This window comes from Castor canadensis, chromosome 4 (genome assembly GCF_047511655.1).
Source record: "Castor canadensis chromosome 4, mCasCan1.hap1v2, whole genome shotgun sequence".
Classification (NCBI taxonomy): domain Eukaryota; kingdom Metazoa; phylum Chordata; class Mammalia; order Rodentia; family Castoridae; genus Castor; species Castor canadensis.
Window position 1 is genome coordinate 32,393,106 of NC_133389.1, and position 11,865 is coordinate 32,404,970.

Genomic DNA, 11,865 nt, shown 5'->3' on the forward strand with positions numbered 1-11,865 from the left:
CAGAAATTTCTCTCTTCTTACTCTTTCCCTTAATTGTCTCTATAAAATTATGCTGTTCTGATAACTCCGACACACCTTCTTTCTCACGGAGGTGATCAAGAGATTTTTGTATTAGCAACTGACAAGGGATCAGTTTCATGACGCATCTTTGTGTGCCCCCGAGCCCCCACAGAACAGCAGAGCTAATATCTAGTAGTCCAACAGTTAAAATAATTGATGAATGTGTGCTGAATCCTCAAGAGAGGAGGCAGGAAACAAGAAGGAGAGCGAGGAGAGTCTGGAAGGGAGGAGAATGGGGGGGGGCAGGTGCTGATTTCAGCCTTGTAGCGTCAGGATTGCGTCAATTCGGGTTTCAGCAACGTCTGGAATCTGGAGACGAGCTTTACAGAAGAGCCAAAACAGGAACAGGGGTGGCAAATCACTGTGCGAGGGCGAGTGGACCTCCCTCTTTGCCTCCTCCCTATTCCAGGCGCAGGTCCCCTGGGCTCTGCGCTGTTGTTTTTTACACTCGGGAAAGCCAGCACTTCAGAGCCAGGCAAGTGAATCAAACCAGGGATTTTCCGTTCAGCACCTCGGACAGAGCACGCAGCAAAAAATGGCTCCGATCACTCCCAGCCGGGAAGAATTTGGTAAGCAAGTTACTCAACTTATGGCCGCGGTTGTTCCTTGAACATCATGGGGTGCGCTGTGTTTTTCTTTCCACCGGGTGTCGAATATATATATTTTTTAAGTAGTTAATGTGAAAGGAAAATGAGAATAGCAGATGGTTAATCGTGGCTTATTTCTGCTGTCTCTCCCGTTTTTTGATATTTTTCTCCTTAAAATGACTCTGTTTAGGGCAATTTTACCTTCCAGAAGTTCCTAAATGTTCAGATAGCTCTGTAAATTGCAGCATGCACTGAGTTAAGGAAAAGACGTTTGTTGGTGGCATGCTGGTTTCATTTATTTTGTTGATTATTCTTATTTGTAGGTAAACATTTTAGGAGGAGCCAAATATGTCTGTGATTACATAAGAGTTTGAACTGGTATAAAACAACTGGTATATTGAAGGTCTGAAATGTGCATACTATTGCAGAGTTGCCATAATTTTCTCTGCTATGTGATCTTGTATCCTTGAAATATGTTGTTAGTGAACAACACAGAATCTTATGACAGCAGAGAAAAGGGACTTTCAAAATGAACCAGCTTAGCCCATTTCATTTCACTAGTGAGCTAACAGAAACCCAGAGAGTAGACAGAAAGTGTTGCAGCTGAACAGTTAGCTAAATGCTGCTGGAAACTTGAATGAGGGCTCCTATTTTCTGCTTTAGTTTTCCTTTTCCTTCAAAATGTTGGTACTATTGATCTCTTTTTGTGGATCAGTAAATAAAATTAGATGCACTTCTTAGAGTAAACAAGTAGTATTTTTAGATAAAATTATATTTCAAAGGCAAGAGATCATAATTTTACTTGCCAGTATTTTTTCAATCAGGGAATTTTATGTAAGTTTCTGGACTAGAAGTGATAACGGCTTTTAAACTGGGTGAAATGGGAAGGATTTTTGCTCTCAAAACCTTAAGATCTTATCAGTAGAGAATACACTGGTAATACCAGAGTCCACGTTATCTTGAATGCTTTGCTATTTGCTATAAGTATTAAACAGAGACAATTTGTAATGTTATATTCACAAATGAGTTTTTTCACAGTCTTCCATGTGTGGTTTATTATTTATGACGTTTATACCCAATTCTTGATCTGAATTCAGAAATTTGTTCGTACTGAGGCATCTTCAGAGAATGTACCAGTGAGGAACATGTTGTAGCCTGGCTATCGGTGTACTTAGAAAAGAATCATCATCAACTGCTTTCATTGTTCTCCTTACAGCAGCTGAGGAGTCACAGTTCATGAGTTTGCTTTTGCTCCCTGTCCTCAGAGTCCAAGAATGGGAGCACATTTCCCCACAAAGACGTGATTAGAAGGAAAACTGAACGCTGATACTAAGTTTAACTGATTGCCTTTAACTCTTGCCTCACTCTTTCAATAGCATTTACTGTTTTTTTTTTCTTATTTAGGGAATTCAAAGGTTTATTTCATTTTTACATAATTCAGTTTCCCATACCATTCAACCACAGAAATTTTAAGTTGTTACAGTTTTGTTTGCTTTTTAAATATCAGATATTTCTCTTGTTGTTTCTCAATCTTGTATTCTTTGAATTCAGTTTTGTGACTATGAAGTAGGCAGATAGAATAATTCAGGGAATGGAACAGAGGAATAACAAAAAATTGGTTTCTCTGCTTATAAGCATTCTTAATCCTTTTCCTTACTTTTAACTTTATTATTCACTATTTGAAATAAAAAGTGGATTGGAATAGAATTGAATATTTGTAATATTTAATTACTTTTATTCACTTTGATTATGTTAAATATGGAGTTATTTGTTGCAACAAGTCCAGATGTAGCAATAGTGCTTTTATATATACAGTGAGTATTACTACTCATTTGTTTGAGAAATATGCTTACATGTGAAATACGATACTCTTCATGCACAATCAATATCACCTCATGTCAATGATTTATTGTGCCCTCAGTCAAGGAAATAATGCCAACTTCAGTTTACTACCATTTGCCATGTGGAAATATGCTAAGAAAAAAGATCAGTTATGGATTAAATTGAACTTTATCTATATTCACTCTTCTCATTACATATAGGGTGCTGATTCATTTATAAACATTTTTTCTATTTTTATCTCATTTCAATTAATTTGTACTTTTGATAATGCAGTGTTTGAGAAAATTTAAGCACCCATAAAAGGGGAATGAAGTGTTATGCATTAAATAATATTAGTATTCTATTGCTTTTCCTCTTTTGTCCTTTTCTTCTCCTGGTATATGTACATTTTCTACTGTTCCATAATTGGGATGAACATTTTTTAATTAGTTTGTGGCAATAACAGATAGACATTATGTTTTTAAAATTATGTAAACCATTGAGTCCCCAGATTGTTGCTGCTTGAATCTTGGGTAAGTAAAGAAGCATAAAATTATAAAACTTCTCAATATTTGAAGAATGTGCATTTAGTGTTCCAATAATAATTGATGCCTTTTGAAAGCTTTGAAATGTCAATGAAAAAGTAATGAAATTAGTATGACCCATCATTTTGTAGTTGACTAATGTTCTCTGAGAATACAAAGATAAGTCAAAGTTATTAAGCATACATACCCCCATATCTGGCCCAAACCCAGTTTCATCTTTTCATATTACTTATGAAAAATTACTGAGATGAAGGAGTTTCTGTCATCCTGTGTTTTTTTCCTCTTTGTTACAAAGGGCATGTGTTTATACCTGAAGTCAGTGTGAAATGTGTATATAACTCATGTACAGAACTGTTGGAAAGTAATTCAATTGGTCTAGCCTGAAGCAATTACTAACCTTATTATGCTTTTCCAATAGGCTTTTGTCTTCGCTCTACTTCTTTAATGTATGTTATTGGTCGCTTGATTTTTCAGATGAAATCCCTACAGTGGTAGGGATCTTCAGTGCATTTGGCCTCGTCTTTACAGTCTCTCTCTTTGCATGGATCTGCTGTCAGAGAAAATCATCCAAGTCTAACAAGACTCCTCCATATAAGTTTGTGCATGTGCTTAAAGGAGTTGATATTTATCCTGAAAACCTAAATAGCAAAAAGAAGTTTGGAGGAGATGACAAAAATGAAGTCAAGAACAAACAAGCAGTGCCAAAGAATTCATTGCATCTTGATCTTGAAAAGAGAGATCTAAATGGCAATTTCCCTAAAACAAACCTCAAAGCTGGCAGCTCTTCTGATCAAGAGAATGTAACCCCAAAGCTCTTTTCAGAAGGAGAAAAAGAGGCAGTTTCCCCTGATAGCTTAAAATCCAGCACTTCCCTTACTTCAGAAGAGAAACAAGAGAAGCTGGGAACCCTCTTCTTCTCCTTAGAGTATAACTTCGAGAAGAAAGCATTTGTGGTGAACATCAAGGAAGCCCGTGGCTTGCCAGCCATGGATGAACAGTCCATGACCTCTGACCCATATATCAAAATGACGATCCTCCCAGAGAAGAAGCACAAAGTGAAAACCAGAGTGCTGAGAAAGACCTTGGACCCAGCTTTTGATGAGACCTTCACATTCTATGGGATTCCCTACACTCAGATCCAAGAGTTGGCATTGCACTTCACAATCTTGAGTTTTGACAGGTTTTCAAGAGATGATATTATTGGAGAAGTCCTTATTCCTCTTTCAGGAATTGAATTATCTGATGGAAAAATGTTAATGAACAGAGAGATCATCAAGAGAAATGTTAGGGTAATTTATTTTGAGTGCTAAAGTATTTGTAAACAATCTTTAATGTAGGCTTTTGTATCTAGGGAGTTTTCATTAAAATGATGTTTGTACATATTATCCTTACCATGTTTAATTATTATTAATTATAAACAAATAGAGAACAAAGAGTAAGTAGATGAAAGAAAACTTAAACCATTACTGCAATGCTCAAAGTATTTTAAAGATCTAAAATAAAGAGGCATACTTTTGATATTTAAGCATAATTTGCGTACATTTTTTGTTCATTTCTATTATATTTTGACAATGACTGTCACTTTAAAACTGATGTGAATATTTCTTAATCACAATCTAGTTAACAAAGATGGTTCAAGTTCAGAATAATTGAATTTTAAGTTGAAATTTGAAATTAAATCAGTCCTTTCTGAAGATTTGGAAGTTGTGTTGATTTTTGATGAGATTACTTTTTACCAAGGGACAGCACATTAGACTGAGTTCTCTGTGCCCATTTATATGCTGTAAAATAGGAAATGAGTTGTTCTAACTTTGTATTTATGTTACTTCACTATTCTTGGATTATTAGAAAATGATGACATCAATTAAATAAATTTAAGCCTATTTACGTGTTAAATACAGAACTCTATTGATGCAAACAGTGGTATTTCACAACAAATTATTTTTAGAATGGCATAATTTAAAGAATGCAACAAGTCTGCTAACTTTTTAAATATCATAGTATTTTAGAGCTGAAAATAGTTTTAGAACTTACTGTGACCATCTCTTTTCCTTATATGTGTTCAAACTAATAAAAGTCAAAGTCCAGGGAAATTATATAGCTTGTTTAATATATCTGACTGATTAGTGGCTTAATGGGATTAAAGAAATGTCTTTCTCCTACTCCTACAGCCTTTGGAGTACTTATTCATATAGCTACTCTATGTCAAGTTTTGTATAAATATTTGTCAGTTTTAAGAGTTCTTACTCAGTCATCATTCTTAGCTATTTCCAAGCCCAAGTTAACATTTTGCTACTTTAGTTAAAACTTAAACTTTGAGTTATTGATTGTATTACTAATGTCTTCAATGTGCAAAATAAATCTAATTATCTTGTAAGATAGGATGCTATGACACTAATAACAATGTGTTAAAATTTGGAATCAATTCTCTCTAATACTTACATTCAATTTCTTCTTTTCATTAAAGGGAGATTTGGGGTGGGGAAGAAACCAAAACTTTTAACTCCATCATGCCTCTGGGGCACAAGAATTGTAGGAGTCAGAATAAATCTTATTTGGTCTGAATTCCAATTTCAATAATGTAGTACTAAAGAACTTCAAATCAAACTGGAGTCATTTGATCCTATACACTCCCACTCAAGGGATTAATAAGTTTTATTATTAATAGTAACTTTAAATAGAAAAAATAGTGAAATTCAAAAACATTCTCATGTAAAGTATAATATAAATAATCTTTCAAACATTTTGAGCAATGGGTGTGGCTAACTCCTTGCAAAATTTAGCATTCTGTAGTTCCTAAAAAGACCACAAGATGTCAGGCAATGGTTTTTAGGCATGAGAGCACAGTTACTCAGATTTCTTAATATTCTTGAGTATAAAGAAATAGGAACATTAGAGTTAAATAAGAATGTCATTCTATTGCTGTAGAATTTTGATGAACATACAAACTTCAAAACTAAAAGAATAATAATATACTTATACTGCATTTCTCTTTGTTCAGAAGTCTTCTGGACGGGGTGAATTACTGATCTCTCTCTGCTACCAGTCCACCACAAATACTCTCACTGTGGTTGTCTTAAAAGCTCGACACCTACCCAAATCTGATGTGTCTGGACTTTCAGGTAAGAATGCTCCTGAAATACTCAGATTCAGCCTACAAGTGGATAGTGTACTTAACAAAATTGTTACCAACAATGATCTCTGATTTTGTTTTAGCTTAATTCACAACCACAAGTTACATGATTGTTTCTCTTTTTCTCATTTTTTGAAATTATGCGTTCCAATGCTATCAGCAGTAAAGAGGAATCTACATAGTTCTAAGTTCTAAGACAAAACCAGTACATGGAAACTATCTGCTTGAATGGGACAAAAGCAGGAATCAATGTCAAATGAAGATGTATGAGTTCATTACCAGCATATACATAGGGAAATAAAATTAAGGCTCAAGGGAAAAGTTTTAAATTTTTTCATTTAAAAATTTTTTGTTTATTTATTTGGTGGGAGTAGGGTTTGAACTCAGAGTTTGAGGCTTGCAAAGCAGGTGTTTTCCTTCTTGAGCCACATATCCAGTCCATTTTGCTCTGGTTATTTTGGAGATGAGGTCTTCCAAACTATTTGCCTGGGCTGGCCTCAAACTGAATTTCAGAATATCTTAGCCTCTCAAGTAGCTAGAATTATTGGCTTGTGCCAATAATAAACAAGAAAATAGTTTTAATTTTAACATTTCAAATGAGCCCACTCACCCTTACTCTTCTTTTATTTTTATTAATTTTCTTCTAATATTTTATGGTTATGCTTTAAAAATTAGCTTTTAGTTTCATAACTAATTTTGCAAAAACAAAACACCAAACTCCTTTGGCAAACAGGCAAAAAAATAACATGAACTATAGTTTAAAATGATCGGAATTCAGATCCTGTCACTTCAATTTCTGAGTGTAGTAACTTTATGAATATTCTTAAGCTATTTACAGAGAGGACATGGTAATACTTATATTGAGGCATTTTGAAAATTAGGTATTTACATTTCATTAAGGAATCATCTAAGATGATTATTATTATTTAGTGACAGAAGCTGAAAACATAAGCCTCAAAATTTAGATCAGTAAGCTAAATTGTTATGCCTCATATAAAAAAAGATGAAAATAGTATAATTAAATATGTCATGAAGTAGCATGATGCTAAAATTTACACAGTAAGACTGACATGAAAAAGATCAGCTCTGGGAATTAGTAAATCCAGAAAATGACTAAGAAATGTCAAAAAATATAAGTAAAGGACATAGCCATTGTGTATTCCAAATCCTCAGTCAGCAGAAGAAGCAGTACAAATTCAGAGATAGACTTACCCTAAACCATACAACTCAGTATGGTCAGCTGTTAAGTAATTTTTTTAACTTCTATCCCATTTCCTAGATTGAGTTATTAATGATCACAATGTACCCACAGGACATTCTCTTTTCTTCTTTATTATGATACCTCTTCTTTCTGCCATTACAGTTCCTTGTCTGGTATTTGGTTTAGTACTGCTATCTCTTCTATTACATACTCTTTCTTATTTTAAATATTGTTGACAAGAAAAAAAGCAAACCTATCCATATTTTCTGTGTGTTCAGTCTCACTTTTACTGTAACTATGTTGTATTGGAATGACATAATCTCTCAGGGCATCATTATCTTAAGATAAGCTCTGGCCTGGTGGAGTGGCTCAAGTGGTACAGCATCTGCCTAGCAACTGTGAGGACTTAAGTTCAAACCCCAGTATTTCCACACACACACAGAGACACAAAGTCAGCTCTTGCATTGGACATTGTCAATGTAATGCTTATTCTGTACTATTTCAGATCCCTATGTCAAAGTGAACCTGTACCATGCCAAAAAGAGAATCTCCAAAAAGAAAACTCATGTGAAGAAATGTACCCCCAATGCAGTGTTCAACGAACTGTTTGTCTTTGATATTCCTTGTGATGGTCTTGAAGAAATAAGTGTTGAATTTCTGGTTTTGGATTCTGAAAGGGGATCCCGAAATGAAGTGATTGGGCGGTTGGTTCTGGGTGCAGCAGCAGAAGGAACTGGTGGGGAACACTGGAAGGAGATCTGTGACTTCCCCAGGAGACAAATAGCCAAGTGGCACATGCTGTGTGATGGTTAGCCATGAGTTGAATAAGGCATTTTATTAGGCAAGGAGCAATTTTCTTTCTTATGTGTGACTGGAAGCTTGTGACACAACAAGCTACCTAATTATTGCTATTATTTGGTAAGAAGTGATTGAATTAGTAGACCAGAAAGTAACTGTACATGTGTGTCATGATAATTTCCCCCTTTCTTAGAGAAGTTGGACAAATTTTCATAAGATATTTGATTTCCTCTACAGTAATAAAAGTGGGGATGGTCAAGCCCTTTATGAGAACTGCACCAAATTCTCAAGTCATGGATGTGATTTAGAGGTGCTTATGTCACTGGAAGTTCAGGTGACTATTAAGGTTAAGAATTGACAACCATGTCTTCTCTTATGAAAATTCATCCATTTTTCTTCTGGTTGGGGAAATCAAATTTTCTTTAAATCCAAAGATATTAAAGAAATGTCCTCTAGATTGTTTTTTTTAATTAATTATGTCATGTACAAAAGGTTATCCTGCATATAAAAGTATCTGGTCATTTCTCCTTGGCTTGTAATTATTTAATACACTTTTATCATAAGAGGAGTAACTTAGGTTCATTTCAAAAGGACAGTGAACAGGCTGAGAAATCAATGTATCAAAGGGCTGAGTTGAGAACACTGTGGCTGAAATATGATTTTTCTCCCCCTAAGGTTACACGTGAGTCAAAATGTAAATTATAACTTCATGTAAGAACCATGCCCTTGAGTTATCACTGCCTGTCACAAGCTTCACTGTGGCCTAAGAAACCCTTATTTACGTTTGTGAAGTTGTTGAATTAGCTAGTAAATAAAGAAATATACTTTCAGCTAGAAATTCAGTGAGAAATGCAGTTTTCTTATAGGTAATATGTACAGTGTGCAAGTGTACTTTCAAGGCCATTCTTTTTCCCCAGAGTGGGTATGGCCATGCAAGTCTTTGTTTAACTATTCTCTCCCAGGAAGGACTAAGCTATTTGAAAAATAAAAAAAAAAAAAAAAAAAGGAAAGACTGTGAAGTTTTATACATTGCCAGACTGAAACCAACAAACTAAATAACACGAATAAAATAATTGTTGAAGAGTAAGCCTAATATAACTTACATATGGTCACAAAATATACTTAGGTTGTCAAATTAGCACAACGATGTATGTTTTCTATCTTTTTTAGGCTAATTTTTTTTGAGCTGCTGTCTGTAAAATGGTTTAGAGATGTGGTGTGTCTTGTACCATTTTCAGTACCAAGGTTCTGAAATTCATTCAAAACCTGTTAGAGGAAAGCAGTGCCCCCTGATTATTTGGAAAGAATCAATTTGAAGATAATATCACTACATGTGGGTTTTTACAAAAGTATGGGTGAGACTTAGGTGCAGCTGACTTCTTACATATGCAAGTTAAAGAATAAAGTCTACTGAAAATTTTACATTTTGAGTCAGGTTTTGTGTTAGTACTTTAGCAGTTTTTGAGAATGTGTTTGATATCACAGTGTTTGTAAATTCAATAAAAATGCATTTTCCAAACAACTTATACATGCTTTTTAGACTATACCTAATGTAAAGAAAAATGTGTTACGTTCTATATGTACAAAAACTGAAACTCAGCCTCTTTTTTGTGCTTTAAGATGACTTTGGGACTAAAATTGAATATTCTACGATCATGTTCTTCATTTCATTATAAAGTCATCTCACAGCATATTGGTCCACTTAGCATTTTTGTGAAAGCATCATGGAATGAGTTTGGGGGAGCAGAATGGCCTTTTTATGTATGTACATTTGGTATCATGGGCCATGGAATGTAATCTATTTTGGAGCTCTGAAATGTGTGGAGTCAATTCTAAGTATTCTACACAGTAGCAAGAAGTTAATGGTGGTACCAGCTATCCTATGTTTATGGGAGGAGGGTTTTTTTTTAAAGCAGAACAACAAAACTAATAATAAACACTTTTGAAAATTCAATGGATAATTTGTAAATAGTTTTTAATTTTTACAATTTAAAGTGTTTTGAGCGTGAAATGTTGAGTAAAACTATTTGTAACTGGTTTGAAGAAAAAGGAGAGAAGCAAGAAAGGAGAAAAGTAAGAAAGGAATTGAAACAGGCAGGGAGATATGTGATCTCATCATTTCTGAAAATTGTACTGTTTTATGATGTAATAAAATATCAATGTGAATATCTTGAATTCTGTTACAAATCCTGCACTGTATTAAACATGTAAATTAATTGTTTGTCTGATTAGCCAATCTAACCACCCTAATGGGGAGGTGTCCATGTGTAAAGAACTGTGTAACTCAGTAACTGACTTGTTCTGATGTTGTAGCTCAATAGAAGTGATTTGGAAGGAAGCATGGTGTATGAGATGGTGTCTGTTCTTTTGTGCCAGCTCTGTATGATGTTTGTAAGATCATGTTTGTAAGACATGAATAAATTGCTGCTTTTGCCCACCCTATATCATCTCAGACTTTCTATCAACAGAGTCTGTAATTTGCCTACTCTTATTGCTGTCTGAACTTCTATTTTCTCTATTAGATCACCAGATATAGATGAGGGAACATTAGGGTTTAAATACAAAGATCTTTCAAACATTTTTATTTTATTTAATTCTTATTACAAAAATTGAGGGCAGATGTACTCATACCTATAGAATATATGTGAAAGTATTTATAGTACAGAAGCAAAGCCCAATGCTTTAAAAATTAAACATACCTGCTATGTGACCTACTCATTTTACTCCTAAGTATTTACCTAAGAGAAATGAAAACAAATGTTTACAATGAAGACTCACACATGGATTTTCATGGGAGCTTTATTTATAAGCATCAAAATAGAATTCAACCCAATGTTCCTTAACAGGTGAGTGGATAAACTCTGGTATAGCCACATAACGGACTACTACTCAGGAATAAAAATGATACATGCAACAACATTTTTGACTCTCTTAATAATTTTGCTGAGAGAAGAAAGCAGGCATGGGCAGCAAGCGAAAGGATTTCCTTCAATTTAAAACCATGATAGATGGAGATAAATCTTATGAAACCTACATTTCAATTCCCAGAGTGGAGCTTTGTGTGGGATGGTGAAGCTTCTATGTTGCTTTTAGAAACACGATTACATACTTCTTTGCCTTAGAGTATAATATAGCATTAAGACCCAAAATGAATGTGGCTTCAAGTTGAAAATGGTGATAGATGGAAAGAAATTCTATGAAACCCAGACTCAATTCCCAGAGTGGAACATTGTGCAAGACTGAACTTTCTAAGTTAGTTAATTTTAGAAAGGAAGGTACATACTTCTTTGACTAGAGCACAAAATAACATTATGAGCATAAATGAATGAGGCGTCATTCTACACCACTCTCTTCAGGCAAGCAAATCAATTACCTCCTTGCTAGAATTTTAAGAGGATCATTCCTATATTCTTTGACTTCTTTCTAAATTTCACTTTCTTTTCTATATTTTATTATAATTCTTACCCCCATTTTAGTCACTAGTCTTTATTTCTTCTTCTTTTTTATTTTTTATGGTCTAATTTATCATTTTTATCTCTTTTCTTTACCTTCTTAACATCACTGCCATTTATTATCTTTTTAAATCTTCTCCACATCCTTGAAAGGGACTGATTTCATTAGTAAAATGATGTGGTAATGCAAGACATATATCTTCTTAAAGAAGGGGGAAAATTCAGAATGTCTGCAATATTCCCATCAGACACCAGCTATTATATATGG

General features: G+C 34.2%; 1 protein-coding gene across 2 annotated transcripts; it reads left to right on the forward strand.

Annotated features, from left to right (window-relative positions):
* Positions 1–348: 348 nt before the first annotated feature.
* Positions 349–10,587, forward strand: Syt4 (synaptotagmin 4). 2 transcript variants are annotated; one of them, XM_074069906.1, is made up of 4 exons: positions 349–629; positions 3,488–4,296; positions 6,015–6,135; positions 7,853–10,587. In XM_074069906.1, exons 1-4 carry the CDS (start codon positions 596–598, stop codon positions 8,158–8,160), a joined length of 1,272 nt encoding a protein of 423 aa, XP_073926007.1. In that variant the 5' UTR covers positions 349–595; the 3' UTR covers positions 8,161–10,587. The 2 variants fall into 2 exon arrangements, with proteins under 2 accessions (XP_073926007.1, XP_020008764.1); XM_020153175.2 differs by having other exon boundaries at positions 352–629; positions 3,488–4,302.
* Positions 10,588–11,865: the final 1,278 nt, after the last annotated feature.

Bases quoted from the DNA above. Each gene is read 5' to 3' on its own strand.
- Syt4 (XM_020153175.2), top strand. From the start codon at position 596: ATGGCTCCGATCACTCCCAGCCGGGAAGAATTTG. The intron at 4,303-6,014 runs GTAATTTATTTT...CTCTTTGTTCAG, and splicing joins TCATCAAGAGAAATGTTAGG to AAGTCTTCTGGACGGGGTGA. The intron at 6,136-7,852 runs GTAAGAATGCTC...GTACTATTTCAG, and splicing joins TGATGTGTCTGGACTTTCAG to ATCCCTATGTCAAAGTGAAC.